We start from the raw sequence: 17417 nt of genomic DNA, 5'->3' as shown, positions 1-17417 counted from the left end.
AAAGGGTGTTTCAGTCTCCAAGTCAAACCGCTGAGATATTGAATGGACAAAGCCCAAGACCTGCTCGATACTATCATTTCCCCAAGCCATTCTGAATTAATTTAGTCTGGAATTTCCAGTGAAAAGGCTTTACCATTCCTCCATTAGTTTTGACATGGTTTGTTTCATCCCAGCCAGTGCACAAGTCTACTGTGGATGCAACGAGAAGCACAATGCCAAGCTAAGTGTTCTGTTCCAAGTGGTAAAAGCAAATGTTTAGATTTAAAGAAGAAACAGGTAGCTTTGCACTGAAACATCACTCCATGTATACAGGGAAGTGAAACAGAATGAATTAATCTGCCTAGGCTGGCACAAGGAGCCCCCTAATCTACATTTTACACACACTGTAATATGCTCAACATGCCTATTAAGACTATTTACTTCCCACCAGTTTTCCAATGCTATCGTTGCAGTTGATCCGAGACCTCACAATCACAAACAAAGCATCTAACGCACGTCATGGCCCCATGCAGAAACAACATATGGGAAGAACACAAAAGTTCTTTAGGACAGGCACTCTTTTTGTTCTGTGTTTGTACAGCACCTAGCACAACGGGACCCATGACTGAGGCGGTCCTAGGTACTATTGCAACACAAATGATACACAACACCACAACGAGAGTGCCCAAGATGCCTTCTTGAAAGACACAGGTTATAGCAGTTGGTTTGCCATATAGTTGCAGCCCTGTACCCCAAAAGTGACTGGGTATAAGTGTACACTTTGAGAAACGCTTTGGGTTCCTTCACCAGGACTAGTGAGTGCTATGCACATTCACACAGCTGGTGGAATGGAACCTTGAGCATGGAAACATCATGAGCTGCTTCCTTCGCTCTATATGCTGGGGCACAGGCTTGTTTTATTCCACAAAAGCCTCCTGGTGGTCACCCTCCAACTACCTGGATAGCAAGCTTAACAGCTAAGTACTTCAAAGTGCCACAAATTAAAGCAAAAGCCTTTTTCCCACACATGGGACCCACCTGCTGATTTTGGTGCTCTATCCCCTTCTATTGACAGTGGCTCTGGGATCACTATGAGCGATCTGACACCTGGGTTTTGATTGATCATGTAAAATGGACATAGCACTCCATCCGTAGAGAGCAATATCAGAACTGGAGCTGGAGGGAGGGTCTTCTCATCACCTGCAAAAGACCACACAGCATGCTAATGACACTGTCAAAGTCACCTGCCTTCATTGCAACCAACATCACCCCAAATCCCTCATATTTGACTTCCTTACCATCTCACATCAAAGCTACTTATTCTTGCCTACAAGGCTGTGCATATCTTTGTTCTCATCTTCCCCTACAATTGCCCCAATCCCTCTACTCCATTAGTCTCTCTTTCTTGACTTCACAGTTTTCTAAATCAATAGATTTTAAGGCCAGAAGGGACCACCATGATTATCGAGTGTGACCTGCTGCTTAACACAGAGCATAAAATTTACCCAGTAATTCTTGCATCATGCCTTCTATTATGCAGTTCCTTATGTTTGGAACAGTCCTCTTGTCTTCACTCCCCAAAAGCCTATTCTCTCCTCCCCACAACCCATAAAACTCCCTCTCACTTCTCAGTAATCCCCATATCTGTCCTGTGTCTTGCCCAAGACTAAGTTCTCCTGAGCCAGGAACATGTCTTCTTTCATCTTTGTAAAAATGTACAACTAAAATGCCATGCAACATTTTAAAAATAATGTCAACATTAAATACACACCCCTCTGGAGAGGACAGCTTAGCGGTCTAAGCCTCAGACATGAAATATCTGGGCTTCTTGAAACAAAGGATTTGTTTTTAGAGTCTGTGCTGATTCAAATGTTTTCAGTAAGGTTAAAATCTGGGCCCCAAACTGCTTGTCAGATCTTTTAAAAATTTCTTGTAACAGGTTTTTTTTATGCTCCCTATTGATATTAAACACTCAGATCTAGGACACAGAAACCTCTATGATTGTTTTTCGTCTGGTTTATGGCTGCACATTCCTCTGACTTCCCAAGACACTATTCTTTCTCCTATTAACACCTTACTGAGACCCTGCTGGGGAAAGTCTTTTCCCCATCGAAACATGTCCACTACAGACTAGGGTTTCATACCAAAAAAAACCACCTATGGAGGGTATGTGGCCCGGGTGGGTGTTCCTTGGTTTTAAGTGGCAGAGGGCACAGGGGTTGCACAGGTTTTTACAGGGACCCCCACAGTAGTTCCTGAAAGGGCAGCATATGAGATCTCAACCAAAAACCCAGAAATCATTGGTCGTCATAATCATTGCAAAGCATATCAATGGATAATATTTAAGGAATTATGCATCTGTACTAAGAATTATGTTCTTAACAGGAGTTAAGGCAGGTTCACCAGGAGGCAACATGCCTTGGACGTGTTCCTTTCAGACAGGAGGTAACAAATGCTTATCTCTCTGTGAGTATTGTGTTGCACGCCTCACAATCAATGCCTATTTGCATACTGAGCCAGATATCAGTTGAAAGATTGCAAAATCCACAACAAAACAATTAGCAGGGGGGTGTCTTATTTATGACTAAGATCAAAGGATTAGTCTGTTATATCAGAATACGAAGAAATACACAGGATCCTTCAGAGGAGGAAAACTGGCAGCCTGTTGTGTCTCATGAAAAAGGGGTCACTGCCAGTCTGGCTGTAAGAGCACTGACGAGCAATACTTTATTAGACATGAGAGTATATCTTGTTAATTAAGTCTATGCTCTAGAATACGTACTACGATTTATTTTATATGTAACCATTTGCTTCCAATAGTTCTACTTGCTATCTCTTGAATATCTATTCATTGTCAAATAAACTTGTACTTGATTTCAGTAGAAACACATCTAAGTGTTAAGTGGAGCAGTGATCCAAGGTGAAACTGAAGCTGGAGTGCACTGTTTCTTTGGAAGCAGCGAATTTGTGAATATCCAGTGAATTGGGGCTGGACACTCCAAGGAGACACTTGGAGGGCTCGGTGGTTGGAGCATACCCATCGCTAACCTGTATACCTAGAGGGGAGCACTTGTATTGTCTGCAGCTGATGGAATTGGGGAGCTGCCCCCAGCAGGCACAGACAAGGCTTCCTCATGCTATAGGAAGGTGGTAGCGAGGTCCCTCTCAACTCTGGGTACTCCTGGCAGAGCCGTCCATTGGGTAGGGTGAATCATGGCGACCGCTCCGAGCCCCGCGCTTCGACATCACGGTGTCAGATGGGGTGAGGACAGCAGCTCTCTGCCGTGAGCACAGCAGGCAAAGGCAGCCAGCGAGCAGGAGGCAGCTGGTGTGTCTGGCCTCGCCTTCCACCCAGTGGCTCATACCTGGGGGAGGGGAGGGGGCCTTGGTAGACCCAGGTCAGGGGTTTCTGGCTGCCACGCAGAGAGCTGGGCTCCCCCGTGGCACCTGCACACAGATCGCACTGCCTCCGCTGCCCCCCTGGACTCTTGGGCCCCTGCCGGGCCCGGGGCAGCGCTGGCAGGACAGTGCTGCGCACGTAGCTCACCCGCCCCATGCGCCCACCCCAGCCCCACCATTATTCAAATGCAGAGGCCAGGGAGTGTGGGGTCCTAGGCCAGGCTGGGTCGGCCTTGCTCCAGGTAACCCTCCTTGGCCCACGCTCCGCGGAGCAGCTGGAGCCCCATCGCCTGCAGGAGCCCACCCCCTGCCCCATCCTCCCACCCCAGGGGAGACCCAGCACGCTCCATGGGGGGCACATACAGGCTGATTCATCCTGAACCCTGCATCTCCCTAGGGTTGACTCCCAGGAAGTGTCAGAGAGTGGATAAAGCAAGACTAAGTGCAGCCAAAAAGGAGCTGATTGGGTTAAGTGGGGAGGGTCTGGAATATGTAGCACTGGATTTCTCTGAAGAGATCAGCTGAATCCTGAGACAAGAGACAAGGACCTAAAGAAGCTGCTCCAGTAGATTCCTTAATCCAATAAAAGTGTCTGGATTAACACACAAAGTTTCAGATCCAATTCTGCATTAAAACACAAATTGCGTACCGTAGCCTGTTGCTACAATAAAGGCTACTGCTGTTCTCAGTTAACTGGCATCCTGCTGTGCTCCCTACATGCAGCTTGTCCCTACCTTCTGCTCTGCCCAAAGGCTCCTCCATTTCAGTCTCGCTCTGTGCTCGGAGGGAGAGTTTTCAAAATCCCTCCAAGTAGTGCCATTATATCTTCAAAGCACCTTGTCAGAGACAGAAGCTGACGAACCTTTAGGCAGAGCAGAAGCTATAGCAATAATGTAACTGGCTGCATGTAGAGCATAGTAGGGTACAAAGCCAGGTCAGGCCTTTTGCTTTAATGCAGAGCTGATCCCTAGGCATTTACGAACCATGCATTTTCCTGGTTATGGAATTAGCCTGCTTTTCCTTTAGATCAAAAAAGGGTTAAAAAAAGAACTAGATAAGTTCATGGAGGAAAGGCCCATCAATGGCTATTAGACAGGATGGGCAGGGATGGTGTCGCTAGCCTCTGTCTGCCAGAAGCTGGGAATGGGCAACAGGGGATAGATCATTCGATGATTATCCGTTCTTTTCATTCCCTCTGGGGCATCTGGTATTGGCCACTGTCAGAAGACAGGATACTGGGCTAAGATGGACCTTTGGTCTGACTCAGTATGGCCGTTCTTATCACCCTGCCCCTCCCCAAAAGATATCTGAGTTGCTATTATTAATAGTATTCCCCAGTAAACAAAACAAGCAGACAAGACTTACTGATAGGTATTGGCATGTTACTGGTGTAATCTATGGCAACACCTACTGGTAAGGTGTCATCATTCTTATCTGTCACAGGAAGTTCTGCTCTGCTGGAATCTTCTAGGACCCACGATTCCCAGTTGTTCTGGAAAGAAAAAATATTTTTGCTTCTGTTCTATGATTTTCAGCACACTCACTCACACTGGGAACAAGCTGCAGGAAAGCACAAATACGTTGCACATGAATTGTGGATAGCCTGACTTTGGAATGTTAGCCAAAGATTTAGCAAGAATAGATAGCAACAAGATGGGCTATATCTGTCAACATTTTCCAGGTTAAAAACAAATCCTACAAATATCAAAACCCCTTCACAAATTCCTGGGTCACTCTTACATGTGGTACTTACATTTTCTGGGATAAGTTCACTTTAAGATTCAAGTTAAACTGGTGAGCTCAGCAAGACTAAAGTCACCATGGTAAAAAGTGATTCAGGATGTTAAACTGGCACCAAGCCACTGATGCAACACAGCCCTTTGGCACTTTGCTCATTACCTGCTATGCTTCAGTTCAGTCGTCTACTTTCCGATTACTAAAAACTCTCTGGCTCATAAGCAAGGAAAGGATGTAATAAAAATTTCCTTTCGTCTTAAAATTCTACGTATATCAAATGGGTAAACTCTGAGATAAGCATTCTCTAGCCCTCAGATCTTGATATCCAGATAATTTTCCTGGAAAAGATACATTTGGTCAAGTGCAGCAGAAAGGAAGATTACCTGGTCCGCTTGTCTAGAGAGAATGCTGACTTCTGTGGAAGCTGCTGAAGCTGCCAGGACTAGATCCCTTCAAGTACAGAACCAAAACAGTGTTAAGTCCAAATATGATGACAACACAGAGTTCCTCAGCCCGTACTATTGTAAAAGGCATCCCAAATACTTATGCCTTATGAATCAAGAATGAAACTGATTTATCATGCTCAAGTGGTAAAAGACAGGGGAGAAATACAGTGAACTCTTCACCATTCTAAACAGGTGTCATTAGCAGTCAGGGCGTCAGTTTCTTTGTCAGAGTTGATGATATAAGATACTCATGCACCATCATTATTCTAAGCGATTTGTGATGGAACAGAAATAAATAGTTTAACAAACAGGGCATAACATCTTCACACAGACCTGTGAACAGAAAAATCTAAAAGCCATGCACCACTTAAAGCATAAGGTTCATTCTTAGTGGAAAGCACATGACTTTAAAAACCTTTGTGCATTTATTTTACCACCCAAAAACAGAGAAATGGATAGTTTGTTATGTATATGTATAAAGATCTGCAGACTTGGTCATAGGTCTCTACACTCACCACTCCTCAACATAGTTGAGAAAGTAATGATGCTGTCGCTCGGTGCAGCTACCATAGCAAGGCTCCATGAAATTCACAAACTTCTCCGGCCGTTTCTCTTCCTTTTTCTGCAGAGACCGGAGGAACAGAAATCGACATTCGATTTAGCTTCCATTAAAGCAAGTTAAGTCAGCTTCTCATACAAATGGGCATATCTGGACAATATAATTACATTACATTTCTTAGAAATATGCCCAGATCATTACAAAGTTAATCTGGTCCAACTGTGTAAACTGCACAGGAGCAATCAGGAGTGCACGTATGCATCACTATACACAAACAGTCCTGGGAGGGTACAATTTGGTATCGCATACAGCAGCAGGTTACAACAACAACAAAAAAAGCAGTCTGGCTAGCCCACATATATGTGATAAATCATCAAGGTTACCTTTCAGAGCACCTGATACCCAGGACTTAAGTCTTATTAACTTGGAGACCTCAAAAGGTCTGCCACAGTGTAATCTCAATAGAAAATGGGATACTGATTTATTCCCAATTGGACCCTACTTCAATTTTTTGCCATTAAACTTCAGAATTGAGTTTGATACTGGAACCTCTCTGATGCTAATGAGAACAATAAAAAGAACATACTATACTAATAAGCAGGTCAGAAGAACAGACAGTATTACCATCACATGCATTAGCATAAAATTCTTAAAATGAGAAAAATAAAGTTCCTAGCACTTACAGGCAATACAGCCATCACCACCTCCGGGGATGTTTCCAAGGTCCCATCAGCAGCTGCGTAAACTATAGTGAAGACATAGGTGCCAACCCAAAGCACATCCAGGACTGGAAGGAAAATGAATCATCATCATCCAGAGACATCTTAAAAGGAGCACTTCCTTGGATGTTGTGTACTATGTGCAACTAAAACCAAACTCGAATGTTACTGCGATATTGTAAATCTCATAGGGATGGTTTACACCTCTGCGGTAGCATGAAGACAACTTCTAATGCACTACCCAGCCAACTACATATCATCTAGCAGACAAAATACATGAAGTGTTTGAGTGACATTAGGAGACCAACTTGATGCGATGAAATTCAAAAACAAAGCTGAAGCATGTACCTGGGCCAGCCTACTGTGCCTTGGTACACTGTGGGCAAGAACACATCACTGTCTTCGCACACTGAACACCTCGAACGATGGAGTTGAAGCCTTAACTCTAAATTTTCTGCATTTGCATCAGTATTAGAAAGTTCTGAATGTAATTTTGTAGTGGTGGTTTGAATTTTATTATGAAATAAATGAAAATTATTAATAAAAAAGAGGTCAATTCTCTCATGAAGTGTCTGGAAGTCTCCATGGCAAAATGTAATTGCAGCCTTTAGAAAGCACAGTCTATCTTAAAAGTCGTCATCGCACACTGACATAATGCACATCTTAGAAACCCTAGATATGCACAGGAGCTGCTCCCCTCCTCCCCCCACACCACTAAGACAGATCACTCAAATTTATCTTAATATTTTAATTATTTTGCATGTGCATAAAAAAAGCAGCTTGTATTCATTTAAAAAAACATTTAATAGTTTTTTAAATGTTTGAATATTCATAGAGTGATACCAGAAGACACCATTGTGATTAGCTAGTCTGACCTCTTGTATAACAGATCATGGGACTTCCCTGAATTAATTCCTGTTTGACCTAGAGCATCTCTCTTTTAGAAAAACAGTCAATCTTGACTTAAAAATTTTCAGTGATGGCAAATCCACCACAACCTTTTCTGAGTTGTTCCAATGGTTAATTATTCTCACTGTTAAAGTTCATGCCTTATTTCTACATATGAATGTCCAACTAAAACAAGACCTTGTATATTAATTTTTGGCCTGGAGGCAGTTTTTATTACCAAATTAACCCCTTCCCTCAAAAGAGATGTCTGGCAGAAACACTGGCACATCCTTAAGTACCTTAGCACCAACAAGAATCAACATAAAGAGACGTCAATGGACGAAAAGATAAAAAAGGAATACTGTACCTTTAACAGGATTATCTGAGTCATAAAACGGAGGACAGGGAATTACTTTTTTCTCCTGTAGGCTCTGGAAGAAAAAATTCCTCTTTCAGAAATAAGAACACCAACAACTCCCATCAGGAGTTTAGCAGATCCTAAAGAGTTGTTTTTAGGGTGCTACAGGTCCTTTTTAACAGCTTCCACATTCCTCCTCGGAGACCCTTGCATTTCAGCAGCAGCAGCAGAAGTCCCAATACCTCTCTCAAAGGCAGATTGAGATGCTTAATGTTTTTGATGTGCTTGGAAAGTTTTCACATCAAAGGCACTGTACTATGCTCCCAATTTCAACAGCCACATGCTGATGAAAGGCAAAATTAAGCCTAATTAGAAGTCAGTAAAACGAAACATAATGAATTACTGCAAACACTTACAGGCAGATACTGGACCACAGTGCCATTTTGTTTCCCTACAGCCAGTTGCTTTCCCTTGGGGCTCCAGCACACTAAGTAAACAAGAGGGTTTTATCAGCACAAAATAGAATGGCAGTGGAAGAATTAAACACTTCGGTATTTCCCAGTGACAGCATCAGTGAACTAAATACCACTCAAACCTGAGCCAAGCAGCCAATCCTACTGAAGTTGTCCTCTCTTGTGGATTCCATGGACTTTCATCACCATACGGCAATGCAGAAAGATGAGTCCATAGAGGCTCCATGGCTCAGATTAATTAAAATTTTAGCAATGCTTAACTTTCTGCACATCTGCCTTGGAGTCTGGCTACACACAAACTTGCACTGGCTTAAACTGGAGAAAATCCTGTGATTTAAGACAAGCCACAGAGTTGCACCCATTTAACTAAGTCAGTTAAAAAAAAAAAATCACACTTTTTGTAAAACCAGTGCAACGTGTGTTTGAACCAGGCCTCACCTGGGCTAGAAGTCTGGAGAATACTTGCAAAACACCAGTTCCGCTTGCTTGCACTCCACATCACAGAAGACCAAGTTCCTCAAGCACTGATGTAATTGAAAAATGCAGGGAAACAATTCTATTTTACCTGTAATACTGCACCTTTCCTTCAAGTGATACTGAAGGCCTGATACAATGTAACCTTTTGCCAGAAACATTTAGCTCTAATTCTCAAAGTGGGCTGCTCAAGAAGGTCATGAGATTTTTTTTTAGAAAACCTCTACTGGAATATAATTAAGTTCTATTAAGTTTAACTCCATTTGCTCCCCAGGAGAAAATTTTAAAATTGCTGTAAAGGCAAATAAGCCTGTCTCTCTAGTGACAGCTACACTTCCACACACTTTACGGCATCTTCCATCTTTACGAATTATCACTAAGCCAGAGTTGTGTCACCCACCTGATGTAACAGCCACCGAGGAAGGAAGAGTGGCACACACTTTCACAGACTCTGTGACCTGCAGGACGGAGATACTACCATCGGACAGACAGACAGCGACCATGGAGGGGCTAGCAGGGTTCCACTTCAGATCACAGACCATTGCCATGCTGCCCGAGTCTTTGGCCAGTTTATGATAAGCAAATGGACGTTTCTGCTGTTTAGCCTTTTAAGAGAAAATAAATGAATGCCTTAGCCCATAAATTCAGTGTGCAAACAAGTTCTCCCAAACTCTCAATCCATAACTATTTGGCCCAGCTGTACTGTAACGATTGCGATGTAGGAAAAAACACTGACTGCTACAGCACATAAACCAAGACTTAAGGCAAGGTAAAGTGACATGTTTAGGTTCAAAGTTACGTATTTATTAAAAAATTCTTTCCTTGTGTCATGTTAATTTCTCCAGATGACTAAAAATTTTAAAAATCTAGTTTATTTTTTCCGCCATTTGGGCAGGAATTAGTTTCATTATTGGTTTCTTGTCAGTTTCCCTTTCCCATTCTACAGTGCTGCAGTGGCTGGGTTGCAAACACTGAGAGGAATGTGTAAACGTACGAGCACATTGTTTATGCCAGAATATTAAAAAATGTCACTGAAAAGGGATTCATATTTAAGTATGTTCAGTGCTGCACAAGATCAAATACTGTCACTGTTTCTAGCATCTAACAGTAGAGAGGTTTTTTTTGGTTAATATATATTTGGACCTAAACAACCTGATAATGCCCTTTTAAAAGCCAGTAGAGCAGCCGTGGAAATACTGCTCCCTGTATTGGGGGCTCACAGTCAATACTAAAGTTCAGTCTTCAGCATGCTAACATGCAAGCCCATGATACTTGATGCAAAGCAAGAAGTAAACTACACAAACTGTCATTTTGGCCTTGTTCAATAGTTCCACATAAGTCATTTTCTTACACTACTGCAGTACAATATTTTCTGGATAATGTTTTCATCTTTTCTTTCAACATGTGCCTTATTCAGGGAGAGGTTACAGCTACGCAATATCGGAGAGTGCAATAGCAGAGAGGGACAATCACAAACACTGCTTAGCATAGCTGACAGGGCTAGCATACAAGCATGAGCTTAAATTACCGCATTCCAAGTCAGAGGCGGTAGTATTAATATTTGGCACTTTTCTTCTTCACAAGGCTGTTTGAACATCGGTTGTGAGATCCTCACAACAGCCCCGTGAGGTAGGAAAATAACCTCATTTTACAGGTGGGGAAACTAAAGCAGATTTTAATTGAAAAGTTATTGAATAAAGCTCACAGTTTTGTGTACAAAGCATACTCTACTGTGGACACCCAGGAAAACATTTTGAGATACCCCCTGTCTATCATCAAATGCTTCCTTTCAAGGTGAAATTTGTACATCTGTTTGCAAGTACCTTACCTGATTTGAGAACGTGCGGACATCAAAAAAGCCAATGAAGGAACCAAACTCACTGGATGTCATGCAGACAGACAGTGTGAGGTTATCACAGCTCAGAGCCAGGTGATGCACAGGAAACTTCATAGGAACCAATATACTTTGAACATTTTCAACTTAAAAACAAAAGGAAACGGAAGAGGGAAAGTATGGAGTGGTCACTCTTAGAAAACAGTCAACAGTAAGTGGTCATTTTAAGCAGAATTATTAAGTAAATACAGATGCCACCTGGTAACCTAAACACTGCAGACTAGTTCTAAGGGAGGCGTAGAGACATGTACTCCACTTTCCATAAGTTAAGTCTGAATAATCTTTTGGATGCTTAACTATCTTGAAGAGGGACAGTTCTAATTACAGGTTTTTGAGGAATTTCCTTGTTCTGGATCCTGGCATGTGGACTGCCCTAAAACGGAAGAGGCTGAGACTTGCACCTAGTTGGTTGTAAATTTTAATACACAAATTACTGGAAGGGTCATATAGCACAGATCAAATAGCACTCATGACAGTTTTTTTAAATTTGATGGATAATATCCCAGCAAGTCTCATTACTTTTGAGGCTAAGATACAGCATCAGAATCACAGAAGTGAGATGAAGACTATTTTCCTTACAGCATCCGGTCCTGACCTTTATCAGAGACAGGATACTGGATTAGATGGATGATTTGATTTGATATAGCCAGGCAATCCCTGAATTCCTGTGAATATCAACTGTCAGAGGTACGAGTCTGGTAACGCTTCTCAGGTGAAAGAAAGTACTTATATGGCGCACATCACAATTGTATTACTCGGGAGACATTCAGATACTAACAACCACCTCTCTTTCTTCCCAGCCTCTAAGGAAAAACAGCTTGATGGATTTATAGGTTTGTTTGTTTACATGAGCAAGAGGGTGTGTTCGGTAATTTATGAAGAAGTTACTGAGAGAACGTTAAATTGAAAAAATTACTTTTGCACTGGAGGTCTGAAAGCAGTAGTTTTATGATGACTCGTCTCTTCTACTGGAGAGAGTTCCACAATCTCCTGCTCTCACAAGCCTCCTTAAGTGAGTTCACAGGTTCACTATTGTCCTGATCTCCTGTGACAGCTGTAGGCTATCATGGTTGTGAACAAAACAGCACTCTCTCCAGTAGCTAAAGCCAATCCCATGGAGGACTTTGAATGTCAAGAAGGAAAAACTGAACAGGAATGAATTCAATGGAGAGCCTGTGCAGAGAGTATGGTATCCTGATAACACGTTCACAGCAATTTATATTGCAAAGCAGACAACTGCTGCATCTTGTATCAGCTGGAGTTGCATCAGCATATGTTGTCTCATTCCTAGGTATAACATTCAAATAATGAAGCCTGGTAGTCACAAATTCATGGATCACCACAGCCAAGCCGGTATCAAACGGAACGTGGCACGAGTAGACTAATCAACTATGTCATAGACCTTCCAAATGCAGCTCTCTTCGCTGTATAGTAATAAAAAAAAGCTTACCAATTTTATTGCGATCTTCTCCTGCTTGATTCTGCATGAGAAGATCTTTAGTGTGAAAGATCTGCAGGCCAGTTGCTCCACCAGCAAAGACTAGTCCATATTTGTTCGAAATGGCAAGGAGACTGGAACGCTCTTTAGGGATTTCCTCAGGAGCATCAAATATTCGGACCTTCTTCAATGCTCTGAACTGAAAATCCTGTTATAAAATAATAGAGTTAAAAAGCAATTCTAGTTGTATATACGTGGGGTGGGGAAGAGGACAGAAAACTGAGTTTCACTTACACCCTGGAGAAACTGAACTTATTAAAAAGCACTTTACACTTTCCCACTACTACACATAAAACCTCTCAATTGTTACTTCCCACATGGTTGCCAAACCACGAGCTCCTGAAAATTATTTCGAATAGTTTACACACCACAATGACAAAAATATTGACCCTAAAGTTGACCCAAGGAAAAATCATTGGTTACAATCACTTCCAGATTTTTTAAAATAAAACAGAGAGAGTGATAGGGGTAGTTCCATGAATTATCTATAAACAGATGGGCCAAGGACTTCACACAGCACATTTAATATTGACAAGATAAATAATGCAGAATAGGAAGGCTGTTATTAATCTCATGAAACACTTTCACCACAAGCTGTAACAGGTGCCTTTTCAACATGATATTGAAATCTCTCTCAGGGAGGTCTAAATACTCAATCATTTCTTCTTCACTTTTTCTGCTTTACAGCCTGAGCACCAAGTTATTTTCAAGCATCTTTTTAAAGGTATTTTTCTATCAGGTGTCCTAAAATGGACCACTTCTTTTCACTGTTTACAAAATAAATTAGGAAGTCACCATTTTAATTCCTGACAGGTATTTTTTCCCCAAAAGTTTGATAATCCTTAATATACTTGGCACTAATTGGCAGCATTTGGAAAACATGAAGACATTCCTAGAAGGTAGCACAAAATTTTCCATTTGGGGAAAAAAAACAAAAAACCTGTGCATCATGGCTAGTACAGTCATCAGAGTGACAGTTAAGGGACATGGTCAACTTAAAAGTGGTATATGTGTCTGAATATATTTTTACCTGCTATTGTAGTAACACTTAAGATAGCTATACGCAAAACAATGGGAAAAAAATCCCCCTCCATCTTCCCTCTCCCCCTTGAATGTTTATTTTATATATTTAGCAGTAGTTTTCATATAATCACTCCCCCTATTGTCTGCATAGGGCTTTTGCATCACAGGAAACAGAAAAATAGGAAAAAGGGCAATTATAAACCACAAAATTTTAAAGCTACATATAAATGCTGATTGACTGGATTGAGAACTTAATGGTAACATTATTACTATGCAGTTTCACTCTCCAAGTCAATAGGTTGACACAAAAACACACACAAACCAATGTTTTAAAATGTAATGGTGGTGCCTAACATTAGGCTCCTAAACAAACTGCCTGATTGGGGAAGGAGGGTACTGACCACTCACCGGGATGACCAGATGTCCTGATTTTATAGGGACAGTCCTACTATTCGGGGCTTTGTCTTACATAGGTGCCTATTATTCCCATCCCACTTTTTCATACTTGCTATCTGGTCACCCTAGCACCTGCTGATGTAAAAGGCACTTGTGGCTACCCCCCACCTCTCCAAAAAAACAGGCCACTTATTTAGGGGTCCCCCTCCCTTAGGCACTTAGATGCCTGTATCTGTATTTAGGCACTTTACTAAGTCGATACCCCCAGGAGTGGAAAACTGAGAAAGCAACCGCTACACAGCGTTTCACCGGAATAACCAGCCTCGCTACCAAGCTCTACAAGGGAAGCTGGTTTAGCTCCTGCCTGGAAAGGAGCTCGCGAGTAACATGGGCCCCGGCAACCCGGGGTCCCAGTTCCAGGGCACAGGGCTCCACTCATCTAGGGGAGAGGGGGGTGACGGGGCCCGAGAGAGGATGGAAGAGGGAACAGCTGTGAGCTGAGTGACAGGCCGCCACCACCCCACCCCTGGCGCCCTCCTACCCCCACCCCCCAGGGATTCCCCCCTCCCGTCCCAGGGTCCACCAGGCCCCAGCCCGGCGTCCTCCTACCCCGCTCCCTGCCCCCGAACTCCCTCATGCCCCCAGGGGTTCCCTCGCCCAGGGTCCACCAGGCCCCAGCCCGGCGTCCTCCTACCCCCGCCCCTGCCCCCGGAACTCCCTCATACCCCCGCCCCCCAGGGTTCCCCTGCGTCCCAGGGTCCACCAGGCTCCAGCCCGGCGCCCCCCTACCCCCGCTCCCTGCCCCCAGAACTCCCTCATACCCCCGCCCCGCCCCCCAGGGATTCCCCCTCCCGTCCCAGGGTCCACCAGGCCCCAGGCCGGCGTCCTCCTACCCCCGCAACTCCCTCATACCCCCCTCCCGTCCCAGGCCCCAGCCCGGCGCCCTCCCCACTCCTCCCCCAGCCCCTACGCTCCGCACCGGGCCCCCAACCGCGCACCTTCATCTCCCGCTCGGGGACCACATCCATATCGTCCCCCATGGCTCCGCCTCAGCCCGGCGACTGCCGCTCGGCTCCTCTTCCCCGCTCGCGGGCTGCGCAGGGACCCGAACAGACACTTCCGCTTCCGGCGGCCATCGGGCCTAAGGAGCCGCTCTAGCCGCAGCGCTCTATGGCAGCGCCTCTGGGGCCCGGAGAAAGAAGCGTAAAGGGAGGTTAAGATTAGGGGCGGGGCCTAATGCCAGGGGGCGGGAGCTTTGAGGGGGAATGGGCGTGGCTAAAAGGAAGGGGGCGTGTCAGCTCTTTGGGCAGCAACTATTGGTTTGTACAGCGCCTAGCAGAGTGGGTGCTTGCTGCATTATTGGGGCTCCTAGGAGCTACGTTGAATAATTCAAACCTGACCCTGTGTGAGGCAGGAGATCAGACAGCACCTGTGAAAAATCACAACACTTATGTTTCAGGGGTGGTGGATAGTTGCCTATAGAAGACAATACCTCCAATATGGGGAGTCACGCCTGGTCACCCTACCGTGGATCCAGCCAGCCTGGGAGGAGGCTGCAGCGTAGTTCCAGGCTAACATTTCCCTTACCTGATCAGTCACCTTACAGTAAATCACCAGCCTCAACCTCAGGAGAAAGAAGTTATTCCAGTGTTGCCCCCTCTCGTGATATTTGGTGTTTCAGTTAAAGCCCTAGCTCCTGGAGTCACTTTATTATGTAGGACTGCCCAGGTTCTTTTAAAGAACAACAAGCAAATGTCCAACCCTCATGGTGTTTGGGATGGAGATGGGGTGTATGTGGCCTAAATGTAGCCTAAAGGCTCAGAAACTAGAAGGCCAGAAACCCCAAAGATGTATGTTTTAAGAAATTCATGATCTTTAAGCCACTCATAAGTTTGAAGGTTTGGCAATACTATATGCAATAATCAGTATGCAGGCAGCTGTACATAACAGCTGTACATGATGCTGCCAGGGTGTTATATCTGAACATAATTACCATAACAGTTTAGCACTTTGCATGAGGGGGATAGAGCCACTTCCTGCATTTCAAAACTGATTGTACTGACCTACGATAAAGGAGTTCTACATTCCCCGTACGAACAGTCTCCAAGTGAAACATGAGTGCAGCACAAATCCCGTTTTAAAACATCAGTCTCAAATTATGGAGAAGCTAGTTAATGTGGCTTTATGTTTATAGCTGAACTGCTTAATTCCATTTCTTCCCCTGCAGCATGTAACGCCCTCTGACTGCATTAGCAATTACTATTATTTGGTAGTGAGATTATCAGACCCTTTAAACTAGGCTAAAAGTCTTGTCCCCCTGCTATAGTGTCAGACTAGATCGGGGTGGGCAAACTTATTGGCCCAAAGGCCACATCGGGGTTCTGCAACTGTATGGAGGGCCAGGTAGGGAAGGCTGTGCCTCCCCAAACAGCCTGGACCCCACCCCCTCCCACTTCCTACCCCCCCAAACCTCCACCCCATCCAACCACCCCCTGCTCCCTGTCCCTTGACTGCCCCCCAGGACTCCCTGCCCCTTATCCAGCCCCCCCGCTCCCCACCCCCCTTACCATGCCGCTCAGAGGGGCAGGAGCTTGCAGCCTGACTGAAGCCAACCACGCTGCTGTGCTGCCCAGCAGGAGTGGTGGGACAGAGCCCTGGCAGCACGGCAACCTGAGGCTATGGGGGAGAGGGACAGCAGGGGAGGGGCCAGGGGCTAGCCTCCCTGGCCGGGAGCTCAGTGGCCAGGCAGGATGGTCCCACAGACCAGATGTGGCCTGCAGGCCGCAGTTTGCCCACCTCTGGACTAGATAGAGGCATACACACACCAACAGCAAATGAAGGGCAAACAATAGCATTTACTCATGCAATCTCATTAGACAGCCCACCTATAGGAGACACCTGCCATTAGATCTCTGGAAAAGAGCTTAGGCTCCTTTTTCCACAGCTGAGGCCAATTTCACCACAGTCAGAAGCAAATACAATCCCATTAGCGTTGCCTTCAGTGGAGTTACATCCTCCTACACCCAAGCATCTAACTAGAAAAAATAAATAGTTTAGCCTCCAGCCACCTACTGTTCACACCGTGATGTGAGAGAATTCCTCCCTGAGCACAGATGAACCTTATTACACTCCAAATCGCGAAACACATCTTTTACTGTCACCCAACACTAGAACAACATATCAAGGAGATTTTATCTATACTTGGTTCCCTTGTTTTGCTGAGGGGAACTGGAAAAGCAGTTTAGAGTGTTCAGGAGCAGTTGTAAGGTAGTACAAGGGCATGTGTTTATATCACTCTAATGGGCATTTTAGAGCATACAAAACACCTTCAACTACTACCACTTAAAACATTTTCTCTCTAGATCAAGTGGTAAAACCTTAGTTTGGGCAGGGGGAGCTGAAGGACAAAGGTTCTAGTCACAACTCCACAGCTTTATGCAAGGAATAAATGTAATACTGTATTATCTGAAGCATGTAAGAATGTCACAAGGTCTTCCAAGTGTAAACCTTCCACCTTTTTAAAATGAACAATACTTTCTTAACTTGCATTGGCCCCAGCGAGGCATAGACATTC

General features: G+C 44.3%; 1 protein-coding gene across 3 annotated transcripts in view; it reads right to left on the bottom strand.

Moving 5' to 3' along the window:
- NUP214 (nucleoporin 214) overlaps nt 1–15047 on the bottom strand; it is a 69443-nt gene extending 54396 nt beyond the window's left edge. For 2 of the 3 annotated variants that reach the window (XM_039506513.1, XM_039506512.1), the window contains exons 1-11: nt 14842–15047; nt 12377–12572; nt 10861–11012; nt 9433–9637; nt 8502–8572; nt 8095–8158; nt 6804–6907; nt 6077–6183; nt 5499–5565; nt 4744–4870; nt 1018–1179 (exon numbers count right to left, since the gene is read on the bottom strand). In XM_039506513.1, coding sequence (XP_039362447.1) covers nt 1018–1179; nt 4744–4870; nt 5499–5565; nt 6077–6183; nt 6804–6907; nt 8095–8158; nt 8502–8572; nt 9433–9637; nt 10861–11012; nt 12377–12572; nt 14842–14883 — 1297 coding nt within the window. In that variant the 5' untranslated portion in view covers nt 14884–15047. The remainder of the gene's footprint in view (nt 1–1017; nt 1180–4743; nt 4871–5498; nt 5566–6076; nt 6184–6803; nt 6908–8094; nt 8159–8501; nt 8573–9432; nt 9638–10860; nt 11013–12376; nt 12573–14841) is intronic. The other variant, XM_039506511.1, reaches the window with a different exon arrangement.
- Between the last annotated feature and the right edge of the window lie 2370 nt (nt 15048–17417).

The sequence above is a fragment of the Mauremys reevesii genome, linkage group 19 (assembly GCF_016161935.1).
Source record: "Mauremys reevesii isolate NIE-2019 linkage group 19, ASM1616193v1, whole genome shotgun sequence".
Lineage (NCBI taxonomy): Eukaryota > Metazoa > Chordata > Testudines > Geoemydidae > Mauremys > Mauremys reevesii.
Note: the sequence above shows the minus strand (reverse complement) of the source record. Positions and strands in the feature narration are given on the sequence as shown.